At 43.3% G+C, this 22,233-nt stretch overlaps 1 protein-coding gene across 1 annotated transcript in view; it reads right to left on the reverse strand.

The window, feature by feature from the left end:
• Positions 1–19,864: 19,864 nt before the first annotated feature.
• LOC309807771 (mitogen-activated protein kinase kinase kinase 15-like) overlaps positions 19,865–22,233 on the reverse strand; it is a 52,205-nt gene continuing 49,836 nt past the window's right edge. Inside the window, exons 5-6 of the mRNA XM_082627696.1 lie at positions 21,538–21,688; positions 19,865–20,067 (exon numbers count right to left, since the gene is read on the reverse strand). Coding sequence (XP_082483822.1) covers positions 19,942–20,067; positions 21,538–21,688 — 277 coding nt within the window. The 3' untranslated portion in view covers positions 19,865–19,941. The remainder of the gene's footprint in view (positions 20,068–21,537; positions 21,689–22,233) is intronic.

The following is a 22,233-nucleotide window of genomic DNA, read 5'->3' on the forward strand; positions in this document are numbered from 1 at the left end:
GAAAGGGGAACCCTTTTCACTGTTGGTAGGAATGTACATTGGTACAGCCACTATACAGAACAGTATGGAGGTTCCTTAAAAAACTAAAAATAGAACTACCGTATGACCCAGCAATCCCACTCCAGGGCATATACCCAGAGAAAACCATAATTCGAAAAGATACATGCACCCCAGTGTTCACTGCAGCACTATTTACAATAGCCAGGACATGGAAGTAACCTAACTGTCCATCAACACAGGAATGGATAAAGATTTGGCACATACATACAATGGAATATTACTCAGCCATAAAAAAGAACAAAATAATGCCATTTGCAGCAACATGGATGGATGTAGAGATTGTCATACTGAGTGAAGTTAAGTCAGACAGAGAAAGACAAATATCATATGATATTGCTTATATGTGGAATCTAAAATAAGGGTACAAATGAACCAAAACAGAAGTAGAGTCACAGATGTAGAAAACAAACTTATGGTTACCAGGAGGTAAGGGGGAGAGGAATAATTTGGGAGATTGGGATTGACATATACACACTACTATATATAAAACAGATAACTAATAAGGACCTACTGTACAGCACAGGGAACTCTACTCAGTACTCTGTAATGGCCTATATGGGAAAAGAATCTAAAAAAAAGAGTGGATATATGTATAACTGATTCACTTTGCTGTACAGCTGGAACTAACACAACATTGTAAATAAACTATACTCCAATAAAAAAAATAAAGTAACTTATTGCATGCTAGGAAAAAAAATTAATAAATTACCCCAAATGTTAGCAGTTTAAAACAACAGTTATGATCTCACACAGTTTCTAATGATTGGAATGTAGGGCTGGTTATGTAACATCTGGGCTGGGTAGATCTGGCCCAGGGTCTTTCATTAGACTGCAGCCAAGGTGTTGGCTGGGGCTGGAGGATTCACTTCCAAGCTCACATGGGGGTTGGGAAGAGCCTTTGTTTTCTCACCACATGGGATCCTCCATAAGGCTGCTTAAAATATGGCTTCCCCCAGAGTGTGTAATCCAAGAGAAAGCAAGAGGAAAGCCACACTGCCTTTTCTGACCTAGCCTCCAGGTCACACACCACCACTCTGTCCTAATCTATTCATTAGAAGCAAGTCACTAAGTCCAGGCAGTGTTCAACAGGAAGGGAATATAAACAAGGCTGTGAATACTAGGAGGTAAGGATCACTGGGGGCCATCTTGGAGGCTTCTGGCCACAACATGTGACTTTCAATTGGCACTCAATGGCTTACACAGCAGCTCCATGTAGCACTGTCCATCTGACTCTCACAACGCCATAAGGACGGGCAGAAGAGGTATGATGTACTGTTGTTCCCATTTTACATATGGGGAAACTGAGGCTCAGAGAAGCTAGGGAATTCATTCAAGCTAAAGCCCAGGGCTTCTGTCTTCAAATTTGGAGCTACACACCATGACATTCCTGATCTAAGTAATGGATCCAGGAGAAGCACAACTGAAGAAAAGCTGCCTGATTAAGAGCAGCTGATGCAAGAATTTCCAAAGCCATAATATGACTTCTTTCCATATAACTTTCTTTCCATATTAGGCCCAGGGCAGTAATAGAAAACTGGGTGCTCCATTTTATTTACTACTATATTCATAGGGAAACCATCCAGTCACAGCAAGCAGCCAACAAAGAGAAATAGATCCCCACAACTATTTCCAAGAGTCAAGGGACCACCCCGGGGCAGCGTGCACTCTGTGGGCGTACATCAGCTGTACCAAAGACTGGCTTCTGTGGACAAAACCAAGTGAAGATGCCATGGGGGTGGGGGAGCAAATGAATGGATAAATCCTGGAAATGTTGCTTGCCTTAAATCTGGCTCTCTTAGGGGTTTCCTATGGTCCCTCAGGTATCTACATGGGTGCAGTGGTGCAGAGTTCAGGACAAGGTGATCAGGAGACCCACAGGCATCAACCCAGTCCCCTTGGGACATGAAATCCATTGGGGGCTCCTGGACAACGGCCCAAGAAGGATTTTCAAATTATCAGCAAAGAAAAGACATGACACAGGATGATAATTTAGGAGTTTTGACTGAGGGGCCAAGATATGCTCTGGATACCAAGACAAGGGGTGAGAGAGGGACCACAGACGCATGTTTCTACGGCGGTCTCAGATAACTGGTTACACAAGCCGCGGGCCCCCAGCCCAGAGGCCTCCCACCCAGATCAAGGGTTAAAAGGGGTGAGAGAGCAGAGCCTGCGCTGGGAGGTGTACCCTCTCTCATTACAGGTGTTGGGGATGAGCTGTCTCCAGAAGGTGCGGGCCCATGGCGACTCAAGCAACTCAACATCCACCCAGGATAAGTGCACTTGAAAGGAGGCCACACATGTTTGCACCTTCTACAGTCCCCTTGAGACAGTGTTAGAGCCCAAAGTTTCAAAATTTAATATTAATAAAGTAGCAAAAAGAGAAGTAAGGTGCAGCTTCCCATGCCCCCAGGGTCACCCCAGTTGCCCTGCCCAAGGGATGGGTCTGGAGGGAGGGACCACCACTTTCTCCCAACCCAGAGCCTGTGAGGGCTCCTCACTGGGCCCACCCAGAGCTCCATATGTATGTGTCCCCTGCAAAGAAGCTGCACAGAGGACTGGTTCCCATGGGAGCAAAAGCAGCTGACAGCAGCAGAGTCGGGACCATATGGTCTGTGAATATCACCACACCCTCTTGACAGCGGGTAAAAAAGGGACACCAGATGCAAAACCCATTGTAGAAGTATTGCTTTAGGCTTTTTTTTGTTTTTTTGGGTTTTTTGCCATGCGGCTTGCGGGATCTTAGTTCTCCAACCAGGGATTGAACCCGGGCCCTTGGCAGTGAAAGTGCAGAGTCCTAACCACTGGACCACCAGAGAGTTCCCTGCTTTAGGGTCGGTCTGCCTGTCTGTCTGTCTATCTATCTATTTATTTTTGGCTGTGTTGGGTCTTCGTTGCTGCATGCGGGCTTTCTCTAGTTGCGGCGAGCGGGGAATACTCTTCGTTGAGGTGTGCGGGCTTCTCATTGCGGTGGCTTGTCTTGTTGCAGAGCACGGGCTCCAGGTGCGCGGGCTTCAGTAGTTGTGGCACGCGGGCTCAGTAGTTGTGGCACACGGGCTTAGTTGCTCCGCGGCATGTAGGATCTTCCCAGACCAGGGCTCGAACCCGTGTCCCCTGCACTGGCAGGAGGATTCTTCACCACTACACCATAGGGTCTTTTTTAAAGGGAATCCTGCCCAAAGACAGCCTTCCAGGCCTGGTTCCCTCAGTAGAAAAAGATGGGGGGGTAGTTATAATGTGCAGGGTAGGATATCAGGGTGAGGAAGCAAGGTGTAGTCAGCCAAAGGAGGGGCCCCTGTCCCGGACACGGGAGTTATATTTGGAGGGGTCCGGCAGCAAAGAGTTAATAGCAACCATCAGCCAGACCCAGAGCACAGGAAGCCAGCTTAGAACAGTGTTAGTCAAGTGACAACTTTCTGCCCCTCTCCTCTCCTGTCCACATCTGGTGAGTGGGGAAAGAGGTGAGGGAGGGAGCAAAGACCGACACCCTGACCAGCGGGGACGGGGAGAGGAGTCCGCCCTTTAAATGAGGACGAGCGTGTGGATGAGTACAGGCAGAGCCCCGAGATACTGCAGGTTCAGTTCTAGACCATCACAATAAAGCGAATATGGCAATAAAATGAGTCAGGAGTTTTCCGGTTTCCTAGTGCATGTAAAAGTTACGTTCACACTCTATTCTGGTCTATTAAGTGTGCAGTAGCATTATACCTAAAAAAACAATGTACAGAACTAAATTAAATAATACTGTATTTCTAGGGACTTCCCTGGTGGTGCAGTGGATAAGACTCTGTGTTTCCAATGCAGGGGGCCTGGGTTCGATCCCTAGTCAGGGAACTAGATCCCACGTGTATGCCACAACTAAGAATTCGCATGCCACAACTAAGGAGTCTGCATGCCACACCGAAGGAGCTGGCAAGCCACAACTGAGCTGATGAGCCACAACTAAGGAGCCCGTGAGCTGCAACGAGGGAGCCCGCCTGCCACAACTAAGAGCCGGTACAACTAAATAAATAATACTTTATTGCTAAAAAGACGCTCACCATCATCTAATAATGCAGGATTGCCACAAACCAATTTGTAAAAAAAAAAAAAAAAAAAAAAAAAGCAGTATCTGCGAAGCACAACAAAGCAAAGCGCAATTAAACAAGGCACGCCTGTATATCAGCCGGAACCCTTTCAATGACTGCATTCAGACTTCATATGCTTCTCAAAGTGCCATTAAGACTTTCTCTTTGTTTCTCCAAAGACGACATACAGATGGCCAACAAACCATGAAAGGATGCTCAACATCACTAATCATTAGAGAAATGCAAAGCAAAACTACAATGAGGTATCACCTCACACCGGTCAGAATGGCCATCATCAAAAAGTCTACAAACAATAAATGCTGGAGAGGGTGTGGAGAAAGGGGAACCCTTTTCACTGTTGGTAGGAATGTAAAATGATACAGCCACTATGGAGGACAGTATGGAGGTTCCTTAAAAAACTAAAAATAGAACTACCATATGACCCAGCAATTCCACTACTAGGCATATACCCAGAGAAAACCATAATTCAAAAAGACACATGCACCCCAATGTTCACTGCAGCACTATTTACGGTAGCCAGGTCATGGAAGCAACCTAAATGTCCACTGATGGAGGAATGGATAAAGAAGATTTGGCACATATATACAATGGAGTATTACTCAGCCATAAGAAGGAACAAAACTGTGCCATTTGCAGAGACATGGATGGAGCCAGAGACTGTCATACAGAGTGAAGTAAGTCAGAAAGAGAAAAAAGAATATCATATATTAAAGCATAAATGAGGAATCTGAAAAAATTGGTATAGACGATCTTACTTACAAAGCAGAAATAGAGACACAGACATAGAGAACAAATGTAATGATACCAAGGGGGAAAGGGGCAGGGTTGGATGAATTGGGAGATTGAGATTGACATATATACACTATTGATACTATGTATAAAATAGATAACTAATGACAATCTACTGTATAGCACAGGGAACTCTATTCAGTGCTCTGTGGTGACCTAAATGGGAAGGAAATCTAAAAAAGAGGGGATATATGTATATATATAGCTGATTCACTGTGCTGTACAGTACGAACGAATGCAACATTGTAAAGCAACTATAATCCAATAAAAAAATTTAAAAAAGAAATAGGGATTGATAAAATTTTTTAAAAATCTCTTTGTTATCTAAGTGTGGCTGGAAGAGTCATGGGAAAGGACCATTGCCCTGAGCAGGCGTGGGAGACAAAAATAAAAATAAAAATTACACCTTTTGAGTCCGACAGGCTCAACATGTTGTTATGCACATAAACTCGATTCTATCAAAGGCTCCTGCCAGCTCGAATGACCAGTGACTTCTAAGTGCAAATTAGTATTTAGTTCACTAATGCAGACTTCACTTGCACTTGCTATGAGCCAGGTGCTGGTTAAAGCACTTCATCAATATTAACTCATTTAATCCACATAAAAACCCTCTGAAGTAGGTATTATGAGCATCTCTGTTTTATATACTTATGAAGAAATGGAGACACAGAGAGCTTAAGTGACATGCCCAAGGTCACACAGCTAGCAAGTGGTTGAGCCAGAATTTGAACCAAGGCTGTTCATAGCCACAGATCAGAACAGAGTTCCTGTCCCAAGTTCCATTCCTGGGTATCTACCGGAGAGGGATGGAAACATATCTCCACACAGAGGCTTGTATGTGAATGTTCACGGCAGTATCATTCACTATAGCCAAAAAGGGGAAACAATCCAAATGACCATTAACTGGTAGATGGATAAACAAAATGTGGTCTATCCATACAATGGAATACTATTCAGCCAGAAAAGGAATGAAGTAGCGATACACACTATATATAGCACAGGTGAACCTCGAAAAGCTTATGTGAAGTGTAGGAAGCTGGATACAAGGGACCACGTACTGTATCATTCCGTTTATAAGAAATCTCCAGAGGAGGAATATCTATACAGAGAGTAGGTCGGTGGTTGCCTGGGGCTGGGGGTGGGCATGGGGGTTGACTGCAAGGTGGCACCTTTTGGGGGTGACAGAAATGTTCAAAAATTGGATTGCGGCGATAGCTGCACAACTTGGAAAATTTACCAGAAACCATTGAAATGTGCACTTTAAATGGGTACATGTTACGATATGTGAGTTAAACCTCAATAAAGCTGCTGCAAAACCAAAAGCAAAGGGGGCTGACCCTGGCCACAATGGCCCTTCCTCCTGTTCTAGCTGGTTTACACCTATGGTGAAAAGCCTTCAGAGGAACACAGGAGGGGAGGACTTCGGGCCAGGAAGTTGTCTGAAGCCTTTGCCTCTCCTTCCAGGCTCCAAAAGCCTCCGGGCATTTGCGTGGAAATGCCCCCACTGTGTCCACCCGCACCCAATCGGAGTGTGGCACCAGCAGCTGAGATTTCTTTACAGAACCGCTCTGTTTTGCAAAGAGTAATTATATGCAGGGGAATTTCCTACCCCAAATGACACCCCTTCTTTATTATCCCCCAAACACCCCTGCATTATTTTGCAATGCAAAATTCATGCCTCCTCAAGCCAATTACTTGGGAAAATGTGATACGCAATGATGAATTATACATGTGTTTTCTTTATGATTTTTTTTCCTCCTTGGGGATGGTAATTATGAGATAAATTGTTGGGGGTTTTATGTCTTGAAATAACTCCTTGCCATATCAGAGCCCCTCTTGCTACATATTGCTAAGCTAATTGGTGGCTTCCAAAGAGGACAGAAGTCATTTTTAATTAGGCTAGTAAAAAAATATGCCAGTCATACAGACATACTCACTGATACATACATGTTGAGATATATACACTTATATCAGAAACAATGAATGAAAATTCAATACACTCTTTGGGAGATTCCGGCGGGGTCCTTGGTGTAATAGTTCCCCATTTTGAGGTGCATGTATCTCCTTTGGTGTTACAACTGAGAAGTCATTTCTGATTCATAAAAGTTCTCTTTAGATAGAGAACGAGTCTCTACTGTGGGCGTCCAGTGGCTGACATAACAACAACTCTCTTGTTGAAGCAAAGTCTTTCAAAGCTGAGACATTATTCACCAAAACTAAAGGCAAGTCTGTCCACTCTATAGCTTGGTGTTATAGGGATAGAAAACAATCATCTGTCTTTTATAACTTACATCGGAGCTATAATATTATAAGCGTTGTTTCATAATTCCATCAAGCAAGATCTTTGTGATGCTTTCATTACACCCTAGGGGGAGCACAAACCTTTACTTAATCAAAATCAGTACTTCTCTCCAAGGATCAAAGTTTCTGTTTTGCTTTTAAATGGGAATTACAAAAAGCCATAGGTGGCTTTTGAGCATCATTCTACTCATTGGTCGTGTACATGGAAAGCTAGCTGGCAATTTTATTCCACTCTTTGAATCCAGTCCCTCTCAAAACATAAATGATTCTATCACTGACACATGGAAAAGAAAATTCAATTGCTCAAACCCACTTAGAATACCAAACCCGTCTTAGAATACCCTAAAAGAATCAGCTTCTCTTGGAAACATAATCATATGAAAGCACGAGGTACCAGAATTCCCTAAAGCAACAGGCTATTTTTATAAAAGACCAATAAGATGTTCTAATAAGTTGTCTGAGGGATGCTGTTATTCAGAATTCCCCACGATTCTGAATAAGGTGCTACTAACTTAGAAGAGATGCTGCCATTTTGCTGACTCGTTAGAAACCCTCAGAAAACCTCAAGCAGAGCACAACACCTACTCCACTTTGGAAGACAAGGAAGAAACTAAGGCAATCTCGTTGCCACAAATAGCTAAGTACATCATTATGACAGAGTTCAAACACTTTGAAGTTGGGGACAATGCACCGTCCACTTCAACTACCAGTTGTCCACTGTGCACACAGGTGCTTGGTGAGTAACTTCCAAAGGACTGCAGTTGCAGCAAGCCTAACTCCAGGATGGCGACCCCACGCCAAGCTCTGTCTGCTTACCAGCAAAAGTCTCTGTACATGGATTCACTCCTGCAAGACGTTCAGAGGTGCGGAAATCAGAGATTCTCACCACTCCGCTATAGGTATTCACCAGGATGCTATCACCCTTCAGAAAAGGAAGAACATCAAATGCTTAAAGACAGATTGAAACAAACTAATGTAAAACAGACTTGGACCTTAAGAAATGGTCATGTGTCTCTAGGAAGCCTAGACTCTGCTCAATCCTCTCCCCTCCGTGAGCTGGTCCACCTGCAGACACTCCAGCAGCTCATGTGATCTGAGATGCAAAGTAAAATCTCATTGGCTCAGACAAGCAAGTACCTTTATGTCTCTGTGCACAATCTGGCTTTCGTGGAGATACTTGAGGCCTTCCAGGATTTGCTTGGTGTAGAACTTGATGGTGGGCTCCTTCATCGGCCCCCATTTTGATCGCAAAAGAGCCGAAAGGCTTCCTGGAAATGGACACAGTAAAAAAAAAAAACTCATCAGGGCAATGAAGAGTCAATTATAAGAGTTCAGGGAAATAAAGTGAAGTGACATTTCTAACCTAAGTACTCGCGCCCACATCACTGTATCTGGGCTAAATGCAACATCTTTCCTCCCTCTCTGTTGCCTGTTTCCCAGATGCGCAAGCAGCGCAGCCAGAGAAGGGACGGGGTGTGAACCAGCACATCAGCCCAACCAGAGGTGTAGGGTGGAAAGGAACACCTTGTGACCCCCGAAACTCAGCCAGGCCACCTTTGGGCTTAGCTCTGTTCAGCTGCACAGAATCAGGAAGAGAGCGCAACAGTGCTCTCTGAACTCTGAAGGGCTGGCCTGACGCTGCACATGCTGCACAAGCGTCTCAGCCACTGGGCTTGGGTCAAAGCCACGTTTTATACCTCACCCTGAAATCAGAGGTGGACAGGAGCAGAGTGAGGGGCCCTTAAGGGAGACAGGGACCCGAACTGGAGGAGGTTGGGGCTCTCTGTCCTCACTGTGAGAAGCTCCTAATGCCAGGTCCCAGGGGCAGGACGGTCTTAACACCACCCCCCACCCCGACTCCAATTACACTATTAAACATTGAACTTTGGGGCCAGAAGAAAATCTCCCTTCACTGCCTTCTGACCCTGTGTTTCAGAGATTATTGTCCAGGCCCTCAGCATCAGCTAGTCGCCCTTACACAGTGCTATGGGACCTTGCTATGCCTCAGTTTCCCCATCTGTAAAAGGGGAGGTGCACATCTATCTCCAACTCTGTGGTCATCCTCAAGACCTCACGTCTGGAACACAAATCAGTATTTTCTGCTAGACTATGAGCAATCTGAGGGAAGAAGAAACTGTACATCATCATAAATGTAACCCTCAAAATCTAGCCCATTGCCTTGCTCTTAAGACATATAGTTAGGTTTTTAATGTAATGGCAGGCTCTTAGTAACTATGAGTTGAAAGAATGAATGAATACAGATTTCTAACTAAAGTTTTTATATTTGCATTCAGATTACTATTAATTTTATCATTCTTTTCTTTCTTTTTTTTTTTTTTTTGCTGTACGCGGGCCTCTCACTATTGTGGCCTCTCCCGTTGTGGAGCACAGGCTCCGGACATGCAGGCTCAGCAGCCATGGCTCACAGGCCCAGCCGCTCTATGGCATGTGGGATCTTCCCGGACCGGGGCACGAACCCATGTCCCCTGCATCGGCAGGCGGACTCTCAACCACTGCGCCACCAGGGAAGCCCCAAATTCTATACTTTAAAATGAGCAAATTGCATGGTGTATGAGTTATATCTCAATAAAGCTGGAAAAATTATTTTCCATAAGTTAAAACTTCAGGAAAAGCAGTATAGCAAATAAATATTTTTCACAACAAAGACCCTTTAAAAGTGATTCACCATAATTAGACTGAAAATACCTGAATCAGATTAAAACTCACCTACCGCACTGGTCTTCAGTGGAAAAGTAGATTTGAAAGTCATCAGAATTATCATGGACGTAAAGAAAACAACACCGTTCATCAAACTTGGATATGCTGCAAAATTTCAAAACATAAGAATGCCTATTATATATAAATTTTGATATCAATTTAATTTTTTTGAGAAAAATCTAGGAACAGCTTTTCTTCCATTTTACAAATTTGAAAGTTTCATTAATGTTTTAACAAATACCCCCTGCCCACCAAAGTGACTTATATTTCTCTATGAAATTTAAATAGGAGGGGCATTTATCTTGCTGATGTTTGAGTTTGTATTCATCAATAGACTTTAATATGTATCAAGAACTTACTATATATTCAATGTTAAGCAAAGCATATGGGCAACAGGAATGGGAATAAAATATGGTTTCTGTCTTCAAGAGTTTATAAGTTCATTAAAAAGGTATTTGTGAAATAATTTATTGTGATATCAAAGGAATTTCTAGACTTGAAAAATATTAGGACACAGTATTTGTGGCCACACAAGGGAAGTGGAAATAAACATGGCATTTTAGCTCAAGAAAGGCCTTTAAATGTTATCTGGTCCATCCCCACCAAAGGCCTGCATCTGACTCTACAGCTCCTTGAACAGGCAATATTCAGTTTGCCTGAAATATCTAGTGACAGAAAATCATCATATTCCATCTCCTGATGGATTTCACTGCTACAAAGTTCTTTACCTGTACTGTGCCAAAGCCTACGCAATGGCCCTCATTTTGCCAGGTGGCACTATGCAAAAGGCTAAATTCTATGATTAGCCCTTCAAACAAATGAAGCCACTTTATCTTGCCCTTTCTAAGTCCTCTCTTCCTGAGATTATAGCTTCTTTGACCGTTCCTTACATGTTATGGATTACATGACAAATTACGAGTTGAAACAGCAACCGTACAGGGTGATTTAAAATGAATTAAAACTAGCTTATACATGAGTAACTTTTCAAAACCAATCTTTAAAGGAACTACCACGGTTAGTTGGATAGCCTTGGGAATGTTCAACACATGCTCTTCATGTCACATTGGTTCCAGGGTCTGATTCACCCCAGGCCCTTTGCACATCCCTGTTGATGGCTAAAATGGCAGCAAGAGGTATCTCTATGAGAAGGTACAAACAGAAGGTTCTTGACTACATGTTATCATACAGCTTAGTTTCTGGGTAGTACATGTTTGAAAATGTTTAACACCTTTTGAATTATCTTACATTTTTTGAGCAGTATTATTCAAATATGCTAGTCTGTTCTTAAATAATTTCTCTCCCTTTAAAAGTGATGTAAACATTACTCCAATTTAAACACTGATGTGTCTAGAAAAGGATCATGCTGCATCTGGGGGTAATAGGGATTCATTCATTGGCCTGTGGTCTGAGAATCAGAGAAAAGACATAGAGTTCTAGTCCAAGCCCTTAATATGATGGAAACTATGAAGATACTGAGACCTAGAGAGGTTGAATGATTTGCTCAAGGTCAAACAGCAAAAGAGGGGTTAGAACTCAGATCTACTCCAGAGTTCCTCCCACCCTTGGGTGTGCTGGCAGGGTCGGACTCAAGAGAGCAGCCACACAATTCAGGCCCAAATGGTCAGCACTCCTAAACCAAATAGCAAGTGGCAGACCTCTCCTGGGAATACACCACCTTACTCACCTGCCAAGAACAATGCCCTTGGCTCCATTACCCTGCCCAGGAGATCCCAGCCAAGTATCATTACCAAGTAACTCCCAGTTTCAATTCTGGGGGTCCCTGAGCACATGAACATCATTGGCTCAAAGAAGAAACATTTTCTCTTTCTACACACATAACTTCTTGTTTTAAAAAAGTTTGAGGGGGCTTCCCTGGTGGCGCAGTGGTTGAGAGTCCACCTGCCAATGCAGGGGACACGGGTTCGTGCCCCGGTCCGGGAAGATCCCACATGCCGCAGAGCGGCTGGGCCCGTGAGCCATGGCCACTGAGCCTGCGCGTCCGGAGCCTGTGCTCTGCAACGGGAGAGGCCACAACAGTGAGAGGCCCGTGTACCACAAAAAAAAAAAAAAAAATACATATATAACTCTGTCCTCTCCCTCCACCACCATCCCCTGCCCTTAAACTATGAACAAAGCTAAGCCTCAGAAGGAGTGTCTGAATTCCCAGTTTTAGAAGGGCCATAGGCTACAATACCAATACATTACAACAACAGAGAATAATTTTAAATAAGCAAATACATTAGGTTAGCCTGAGGAATGCCATAAATGACCAGCTAAGCCTCCCAGAGAAGTGTGAGAGCTAAATGACTGAGCATATGGCTCAGGAGAACAGCCACAAGCGATCGGGTGACGAGTTTCCTGCCATCCTGGAGCAATGGCAACAGGCACAGCTGGGAGGATGGTTCCCAATGGGAGAAGATCCATCCAGACATGTTGATGAAACACCTATTATGCACTAGGCAACGTACCAGCAGGGACATGACAGAGAATGACAAAACCCCTGCCCTCATGGGGCTTACAACCGAGTGAGGGGAGATAGGTAATAAATCAAATAGTAAGTGAAGAGTATGGTGGAGGGTGAAAAGTGCTATGAACACAAATAACACAGCAAAGAGCATTAAGGTGGGACAGGAAGTCTTGAGTTTTCAAGCAGAAAGCTAAAGGGGGTGAGGGAGTGAGCCATGCAGATAACTGGGGGACCAGTTCCAGGCAGAGGAAACAGCAAGTGCAAAGGCCCTGAGGCAGCAGTGTGCTTTGCATGTTTGGGGACCAGCAAGGAGGGGAGTGAGATGGGAGTGGAGTGAGTGAAGGGGGAGTGCGAGAGTAGGTTAAGGAAATCATGCAGGCCTTTGGAGGCCATCATCAGGACTTTAAGCCTCCCCTCTGTGTGAGAATCACTGAGAGCTGTGAAAGATGAAAGTGGATGAAAACATGAAAGCTATCACATCAGACCCATCTTTATAGAAAGACTGAGCGTATTTCAGAGGAGGGATGTGTTCCAAGTCACTGAAAGAGGGCAGTGGTGGAGAACGGGAGTCTGCTTTGGATTCAGGTACAGAAATATGAATGAGGGCAGATTCGAGAGAGCCTGCAAGAGGCTGTATGTATATAGAAAGCTCAACCACACAAGTTTTCAAAGTATTCCCGGACGGTAGGTTTACTCTAGGGTAGCTTTAGGGAACTTCTCGATTTGGGAGGAAGATTTACTGGTTAAGAAGTAAACCACACGGAAGGACTTCCCTGGCAGTCCAGTGGTTAAGACTCTGCACTTCCACTGCAGGGGGCACGGGTTTGATCCTTGGTCAGGGAACTAAGATACTACATGCTGCGTGGTGCGGCCAAAAAATTAATAAAATTAAATTAAAAAAAAATTTTTAAAAAAAGGAAGTAAACCACATGGAGCTCCCCTCCGCTCTCCCTTTACATCATAATCAATAGGCACTGGGTGGGGGGGTTCCTGCTTCATAGGTCCTACAGATATAAAAATATAGAAGTCATGCATGCGCTTGCAGAGCAGTTGGGGAGACACTTTGGAAAATGGATAAATAAGCGATAGGATGTACTTTGCACATGATACAGACAACTGGGTAGCCAACAGACGTTCAGTGGAAGGACGGAAGGAGGGAAAGGGTGGTTATAGACACCTTCGCAAAAGTTAGGACTTGGGTAATTGGAAGAATGAATTCCAGGGAGGGGGAAGGATGAGAACAAAAGTGCAGATGTTAACTCCTGCAGGGCCAGCTCAGGGGACTGTGAGGTGACAGATGAAGGTCTGGCTGGGGCTGAGGGTCGGGGAGGGAGAGGAGAAGGAGGGCAGGGTTATATAGGGGCTTGACACTTAATAAAAGACTTTGAGTTTTATCTGGAAAGTCACAGGATCCAATAATGATTGGGGAATATCAAGAGGGCCACTACAAGTGTTTTTTAAATTATTACTAAACTTTTAAGCTGAAATACAGCATACATTCAGAAAAGGGTACAGTGATCATCTCAATAAATTTCCACAAAATGAATAGCCACTGTAACCAGCATCTAAACCAAGAGGCAGAACATTAGCAGCAGCCCAGAAGATTCCCTCAGATCCCCTGTTCCCAGTCACTCCTGTTGACCCAAAGGCAACTGCTATTCTGACTTGTCCCACTGTGGAGAGTGTTGCCTGTTCTGGAATATTACACAAATGGAACCGTGAAGTCCATGCTCTCTTGTGCCTGCAAGGGGAGTTTTTCATGAGCTATCTGGTGGTGTCCTGGCGGGTCAATCAGGAAAGCTATGACTGTTCTCCTCCTGTCCCGAGCCTCCTTTAAGGCAGCATTCTAATCTTTCCTGAGAGGGGATATTTCACCAAATCATGATGAGGAAACAGATTGAAGATTTTAGCTTTCCGCAGTGCCAGAAGCCCCCAGTAACAGTGCATTGGAAGCAGAGCCGGGGTGGGCTCTGGAGAAATGGGCCGGGAACTCAGAGGGAGGGGACTCCTTCAGGATCCCCTAGGTGCTGACTCAGCCTCTGCCCTCCTACCCCCAGGATGTGGACTTTCAGGGAGGGGGGATTTTTGTGTTAAAAGCATAGACTTTTTTTTTTTTTGGTTGTTGTTAAAAGCACAGACTTTTTGTGTGAGATGTTCCAGTCGCTAATATAAGCATAAAAGGCACCTCCCAAAGAGCTTTCCAAAACCAGCAGCCCTACCCGTATGGATAGCAATGGTGGCCACAGTGCACCTGTTGGTGACTTTGGGACCCACGAGAAGCTGAGGGAGAAACACTGCATTTGCGCCTGCTCTGTGCAGCCTCCCCGCATCGCTGTGCTGGGCGAGCTCGCACCAGCTTGGGAGGCCAGTTGTGCACATCTCTTCCTAACCCTGTGCTCGGTGACCTGATGTTGGTTGCGTGAAACTGGCCATAATGGGAGTATTTACACCACAGAAATCAGTAAACACTACAAGTCGGCCCTCTGCTCCCATATCCCCTGGAGAGCTGGTGGTTAAACACTGACCAGCGTACGTTTCTGAATCCCCGGCTGATGAAGCAGACCTTAATCTAATGTTACAGCGGTGCTGTCTGCAGGTGAACGTGTGCCTGTGTGATTGCTTCCCACCACCACAGCCCACTGGGAAGAACTGCAAGTCTGTGCAGAGAAGTTATCATTTCACTCCAGGCTAATCTGCTTGCTTCCACAACCTGCACAATTTAAAAAATGTAAATGAAGGCAAAAGCAAAGCCTTCCTCTCAAAGAAAAAAAGGCAATTTATATTTCTCTCAGACATTTGCTCTGACAACTACCAAGCACTGTGCAAAACATTTCCTCAGTCAAGGAAAGATAGCATTTGCTGCTTATATAGTTCTTTCTATTTCTTATTACAGACTATATACAAACAAAGTAACACATTTACAACTAGTGAGATACTATATGTACCGATGGAAATTCCCATTAAAGACCTGCAAACCTTATAGGTTTGTAGAATTCCATGAGAACAAAACCATTTTTCTCTAAAAGTATGAAGAGTCACTTTAATAGGATTAGTTTTTTCCACAACTACTTGTCAAAATATGAGGTGTTCACACCAGTCAGAATGGCCATCATCAAAAAATCTACAAACAATAAATGCTGGAGAGGGTGTGGAGGAAAGGGAACCCTCTTGCACTGTTGGTGGGAATGTAAATTGATACAGCCACAATGGAGAACAGTATGGAGGTTGCTTAAAAAACTAAAAATAGAATTACCATATGACCCAGCAATCCCACTACTGGGCATATACCCAGAGAAAACCATAATTCAAAAAGACACATGCACCCCAATGTTCACTGCAGTACTATTTACAATAGCCAGGTCATGGAAGCAACCTAAATGCCCATCGACAGAAGAATGGATAAAGAAGATGTGGTACATATACACAATGGAATATTTCTCAACCATAAAAAAGAACGAAATAATGCCATTTGCAGTCACATGGATGGACCTAGAGATTGTCATATTGAGTGCAGTAGGTCAGACACAGAAAGACAAATAGCATATGATATCACTTCATGTGGAATCTAAAAAAAAAAAAAGGCTACAAATGAACTTATCTACAAAACAGAAATAGAGTTACAGATGTAAAAAATAAACTTATGGTTACTGGGGGATAAGGCGGGGAGGGATAAATTGGGAGATTGGGATTGACACATAGCCACTACTATATATAAAATAGATAACTAATAAGGACCTACTATATAGCACAAGGAACTCTATTCAATACTTTATAATAGCCTATATGGAAAAGAATCTAAAAGAGTGGATATACGTATAACAGATTCACTTTGCTGTACACCTGAAACTAACACAACACTGTAAATCAACTATACCCCAATAAAAATTAAAAAATGATGGGGCTTCCCTGGTGGTGCAGTGGTTGAGACTGTGCCTGCCAATGCAGGGGACACAGGTTCGAGCCCTGGTCTGGGAAGATCCCACATGCTGCGGAGCAACTGGGCCCATGAGCCACAACTACTGAGCCTGCGCGTCTGGAGCCTGTGCTCTGCAACAAGAGAGGCCGAGATAGTGAGAGGCCCGCGCACTGCAATGAGGAGTGGCCCCCACTCGCCGCAACGAGAGAAAGCCCTCGCGCAGAAACGAAGACCCAACACAGCCAAATAAATAAATAAATTTATAAAAAAAGAAATATGAAAAAAATGAGATGACATAGATCAATTAAAAAAAATTTTTTTAAATGAGGTGTTTTGTTACCTCTATCAATGGAATAGGGAGGTTACAGATCAGAATTTTGAAAATTCTCTTGCATCACAGTGGCATCAATGACACGAAGAATGTAAACAAGGTTGGCCTCTAGTACAAGAATCCCAACACTGAGGACAGGGTGCTTCATGGCAGTGGTACCTGGAGGGGGGAACATAAGTAGGGCTTTGGGGGGTGGGGGCCTGCTAATGTTCCCTTCCCTGGGTTGCACTGGTTACTTAGGTGTGTTCACTTAATAAAAAATGCATCAAATTGTACATTTATGAGTTATGTACTTTTCTGTGTCTGTTATACTTAAATAAAAGGTTAAAAAAAACCCAAAGAGGCAAATCTAATAGAAAATACATGCATTCTTCAAATGAGATGTATCTGTATGAACACCATGTATGTATCTTATTCTAGCTCCTTCTCTTTTGCTCAAATATTTAAAGCACACAGTGCAGGAAAAATACCCCAGCACATTACAGCAGCTCATTTTCACTAATGGCTACTGACTCTCTTATCAATGAGGAGAAGGTTGCTTCGCTGTTAAATATTAGACAAGGTTACTGGCTTACATTTGTGTTATAGGCTTAATGTTTGTGTCTCCACAAATTCATATGTTGGAGCCCTAACCCCCAGTGTGATGGTATTTGGAGATGGTGGCCTTTGAGAGGTGATTAGGTCACCAGGGTGGAGCCCTTGTGATGGGATTAGTGCCCTATGTAAGAAGAGACAGGAGAGAGTTCTCTATCTCTCTTTCCATTATGTGAGAACAGGGCAAGAAGACCACCATCTGCAAACCAGGAAGAGGGTTCTCACCAGAACCTGACCATGCTGGCACCCTGATCTCAGACTTTCCAGCCTCCAGAACTGTGAGAAATAAATTTCTGTTGTTTGAGCCAGGGGTCCCCAAACCCTGGGCTGCGGACCAGTAACGGTCTGCGGACCAGTACCGGTCTGCAGCCTGTTAGGAATCCAGCTGCACATCAGGAGATGAGCGGAGGGCAGGCGGGTGGGTGAGCGAGCGAAGCTTCATCTGCCGCTCACCATCGCTCACATTATCGCCTGAATCATCACCCCCACCCCCCAGGTCTGTGGAAAAACTGTCTTCCACAAAACTGGTCCCCGGTGCCAAAAACGTTGGGGACCACTGGTTTAAGCCACCCAGTCTGTGGTATTCTGTTACAGCAGCTCAAGCAGACTAAGGCAACTTGAAATATCATTCATGACTATATATTTTTCATATGTACCTTTCTTGAAGTATAATTGATATACAAAGAACTGCACCTATTTAATGTGCATAATTTGATGAGTTTGGACATATGCCAACATTTGTGATACCATCACCACAATCAAGGTAATAGATATATCCAACACCTCCCAAAGTGTCCTTGTGTCCCTTGGGTTTTGTTTTTATTTGTGTGTGTAGTAAGAACAAATATGATATTTACCCTCTTAACAAATGTGAAGTGCACAATCCCATATTGTTAACTATAGGTGCTGTGCTGTACAGCAGCTATGACTTATTTATCTAGCATAACTGAAACTTTATACCCATTGAACAATGGAAAGTTGTTGTATCATGACTATTTCTGATAAAGAGTTTCCAATATGATTCTGAGCCTCTCCTTATTCTCTGATGTTGTATTTTATTTTTGAAGATATTGCTTATTTTTACCTGATTAAGACATAATTGCTCACACTCTTGTTTCCAGGTGGAAAAAATCCTTCTTTGCCAAGTTGATGGCAGAATTCTCCCCCTACTCCATGAAAACACAGACATAGCAAATAGATCTGTCTAATGTACTTGTCAAAGGTGCTACCTCTTTTTATTACTACAAAATATTTTATTAAAGAAAAAATCTGATGAAGTACTTTAGACAAATACAGATGAAAATATAGCTGTTACCACAAAACATGAGGCCTGGCCCAGCATTTGTGTAATATCTTTAATGGGCAATGAAAATGTTTCCACTCCTATATTGTTGGTGTGAGTATAAATTAGAATAGTACGAATTTGACAGTAGCTATCGAATTTTAAACATATGTAGTCTTTTTGTTTGTTTGTTTGTTTGTTTGCGGTACGCGGGCCTCCCACCACTGCGGCCCCTCCTGCCGCGGAGCACAGGCTCCAGACGCGCAGGCCCAGCGGCCATGGCTCACAGGCCTAGCCGCGCCGCGGCATGTGGCCCAGACTGGGGCACGAACCCACGCCCCCTGCATTGGCAGGCGGACCCCCAACCACTGCGCCACCAGGGAAGCCCATCCTGAAACATCTACACGCGCGTGGTATGGTGTAACCACCAGGATGTGCCCTGGCGTATTTACCATCAGCTAGAATGCAAAACTGAAACCTAAATGTGCATTAGCAGGAAAGTGGTGAAATAAATTATGGCTCATCCATACCCGGAAATGCACCACCATGATATGGGAATATAGGGAATATCACATTTTAAAAATCGGGTGGATCAGTGTGTGCTATATGAAAAACTGTCCATGATGTATCGATCATTTAAAAAGAGTAAGCTGCAAAATAACAAATCTCACCATATGATCTCACATATGCTTCTTCCCCCTATATATATGTATATTATATATATAATGGATATATGTATACACACATTATACATATATAACTGAGCTTAGAGAAAGGTATAGATGGACATCCATCAAATCATTGGTGATGGGGGCCTCCCTGGTGGCGCAGTGGTTGAGAGTCCGCCTGCCGATGCAGGGGATGCGGGTTCGTGCCCCGGTCTGGGAGGATCCCATATGCTGCGGAGCGGCTGGGCCCGTGAGCCGTGGCCGCTGGGCCTGCGCGTCCGGAGCCTGTGCTCCGCAGCGGGAGAGGCCACAACAGTGAGAGGCCCGCATACCGCAAAAAGAAAAAAAAAAAAAATCATTGGTGATGGGAATACATACCAAGTTTGGGGGATTTGGAGGGACTTTCACTTTATTCCTTATCCACTTCCTTCATGGTTTAACTCATTTTTTTCCACAAGTTTATATTCATTCGTATATAAATACATATATATACACACACACGTATATATACACATATGTATATACACACATAGCTATACATATAATACAAATATATATATTTGGAAAACCCTGCTTCCTTTCCTCCATCTGTGATTACACTCCCTCATATACTCCTGTAACTCAGAAGTTAGGCATGGGTGCCTGTTCTTTCAAGTACTACAATATAGTTGACTCTCCTACTTGAAAACTGAATTTTTCATTAAATAATACAGAATAAAGAGAGAGCTGTTTATGATTGTTTTCTTACCATTTCCATGGGTGAGACGTGCCACAGAGAAACTGTCCTCTCCTCAGCTTCACTGTTTATAGAGACATACGAAGGCTGGTAGACTTCGGTTGGTTCTATCACCAGAACCTAAAGGAAGAGATTTCTGTAATGTGTGGGAACATGCCACATAGGTTATCTTGCCCAGTGAGGAAGTGGGAAGCTCTGGACTCCACAGATCCTCTACGTGTACCTACTATGCAGCAACCCTGCTCTAGGACTGGTGGGTACGGTGGCCCACAATCCCTTCCCTATGGGAGGTCTATGCTCTGATGGGGCAGATAGTGTAACTAACAGATAAGGATATGCAATAAGATAACATACAGACCTCTGAAGAAAATAAGGCAGAATAATGGTGAGGAAGGGGTGGGGGACACTTCTTTAGACAGAGGGGTCAAGAAAGGCTTGCCTGAGGAAGTCACAGAGAAGAAAGAGGAAGGCTACAGTTTTTGAGAGAAATTAGGAAGTAAACTTGAGGATCCACAGGTAGGTACCCAAGTCTGCAAAAAATGCAAAAGGATGAAGAGTGAGGTGACAGTCCATCAGTCATATTTTATTTTGCTGGGGGAGAGGGAGGGAAGGAAGGAAGGAGAGAAGGATGGAGAGATGAAGAGGAACGGGGTAAAAAAAAGGGGGAGAGAGATAGAGAGAGAATGAATTTCCAAAGCAAATAAAGCAACATGTTTATTGCTAAACTGGGGTAGAGATTACATGAGGGTCCGTTCCATTATGTTTTTGGTACCTTTCAGTAGGTTTCAAATATTTCATAATTCAAAGAAGATTTAAAAACGTATTACCTAGGCACAAAATCATTATCATAATCATTTCAAACAACGTAATCTTTTATTCGATGTTTCATGAAATTCTGAACACTGAATGTTCACAAAATCTTATGACATAAACACGAAACACAATTATCTGAAGTTATCCCAGTTTCTGGGATGCTTAGATGTCTTATTCATGACTCCTTATAAGATGATCATAAAATTGAAACAAAAACTCAATGAAAAGCTAAAAGCGATTTTGCTTTTCAATAAAGTTTTAAAAAGTAATCAGTGGCATTGGAGGCAAACCAAAGCTCAACAGGAAACAGCTGTGAATTTGAAAATCTTACTATTAGTGTTGCATTGTTGTGGAACCAAGTTTCTCCTCCTCAGCACTATGGACATTTTGGGCTGGATAATTCTGTGTTGGGGGCAGGAAACTGTCCTGTGCATTGTGGGAGGTTTAGTGGCATCCTTGGCCTCCACCCCACTAGATGCCAGTAGCAACACCTTTCCCACAGTTGTGACAACCAAAATGTCTCCAGACGTTGCCAAATGGCCTCTGGGGGACAAAAATCACTCCTAGTTGAGAACCACTATTTTAGAGGATATAACCAGCTTTTTCTAGTGAGTTGATCTCTCGCTGGCTGATTCTACATAAGATTGATGGATCTCTTAACCTTTTCAATTACTCTAAGGGTTTCTTCCTTTCAGAGTATTCAGTAATTAGATAGTACCAACCCCAGTTTCTCTTCTTTATTTTTTATCTTAAAAAAATGCATTTAGCATCTCTTACTGGAAATCTGAGTCCATTAGTAACTTCATTTGTTGCCTCAAAAATTATATCTAACCAGAAGTTCAGCCGTTCTTGCCTGGGTGAATGTTCAATAATGGGTTTCTTGAAGCGCTGAATTAATAACAAGTTCTGAACTAATGATTGCAGGTACCTGGAAAAATCATGAGCACCAATAAATTAGATTCCCAAAGAAACGGAATTCAATTCTCCTCCCTTTAAGTTTCCCAAAAGCCTTATTTCTTAAATTCATAGTGTGTAGCAAGTGCTTCTTAATAATTTGGCAGCCACATACTTAATTAAAAGAAACCCAAAGGGGGAAAAATAAGCTTGTCCAACAAACATACAACATGGCTTTTACCAACACTGGGCTAAACCTCAGTTTTGGTACACTGTTCAAAGCATAGACTGGCAAGCATTTGCTATCTTAATTAACAAGAGCAAGTGGTTGGAAGTTCAAAGCGACTGCAAAATGAAAAAATTTCAAACTCAGTGTCTTCTTCTTTTCTAACTGCCCTTTTTATTTTGAGGTAATTATAGATTTACATAGTTATAAGAAACAATACAGAGAGATCCCATGTGCCCTTGGTTTATCCCAATGGTAACATCATGTAAAATTCTAGAATAATATCACAATCAGGATACTGACATTGATACAGTCAAGAGAGAAAATATTTCCATCCACAAGGATCCCTCATG

This window comes from Mesoplodon mirus, assembly GCF_964341445.2.
Source record: "Mesoplodon mirus genome assembly, chromosome: 7".
Classification (NCBI taxonomy): Eukaryota; Metazoa; Chordata; class Mammalia; order Artiodactyla; family Ziphiidae; genus Mesoplodon; species Mesoplodon mirus.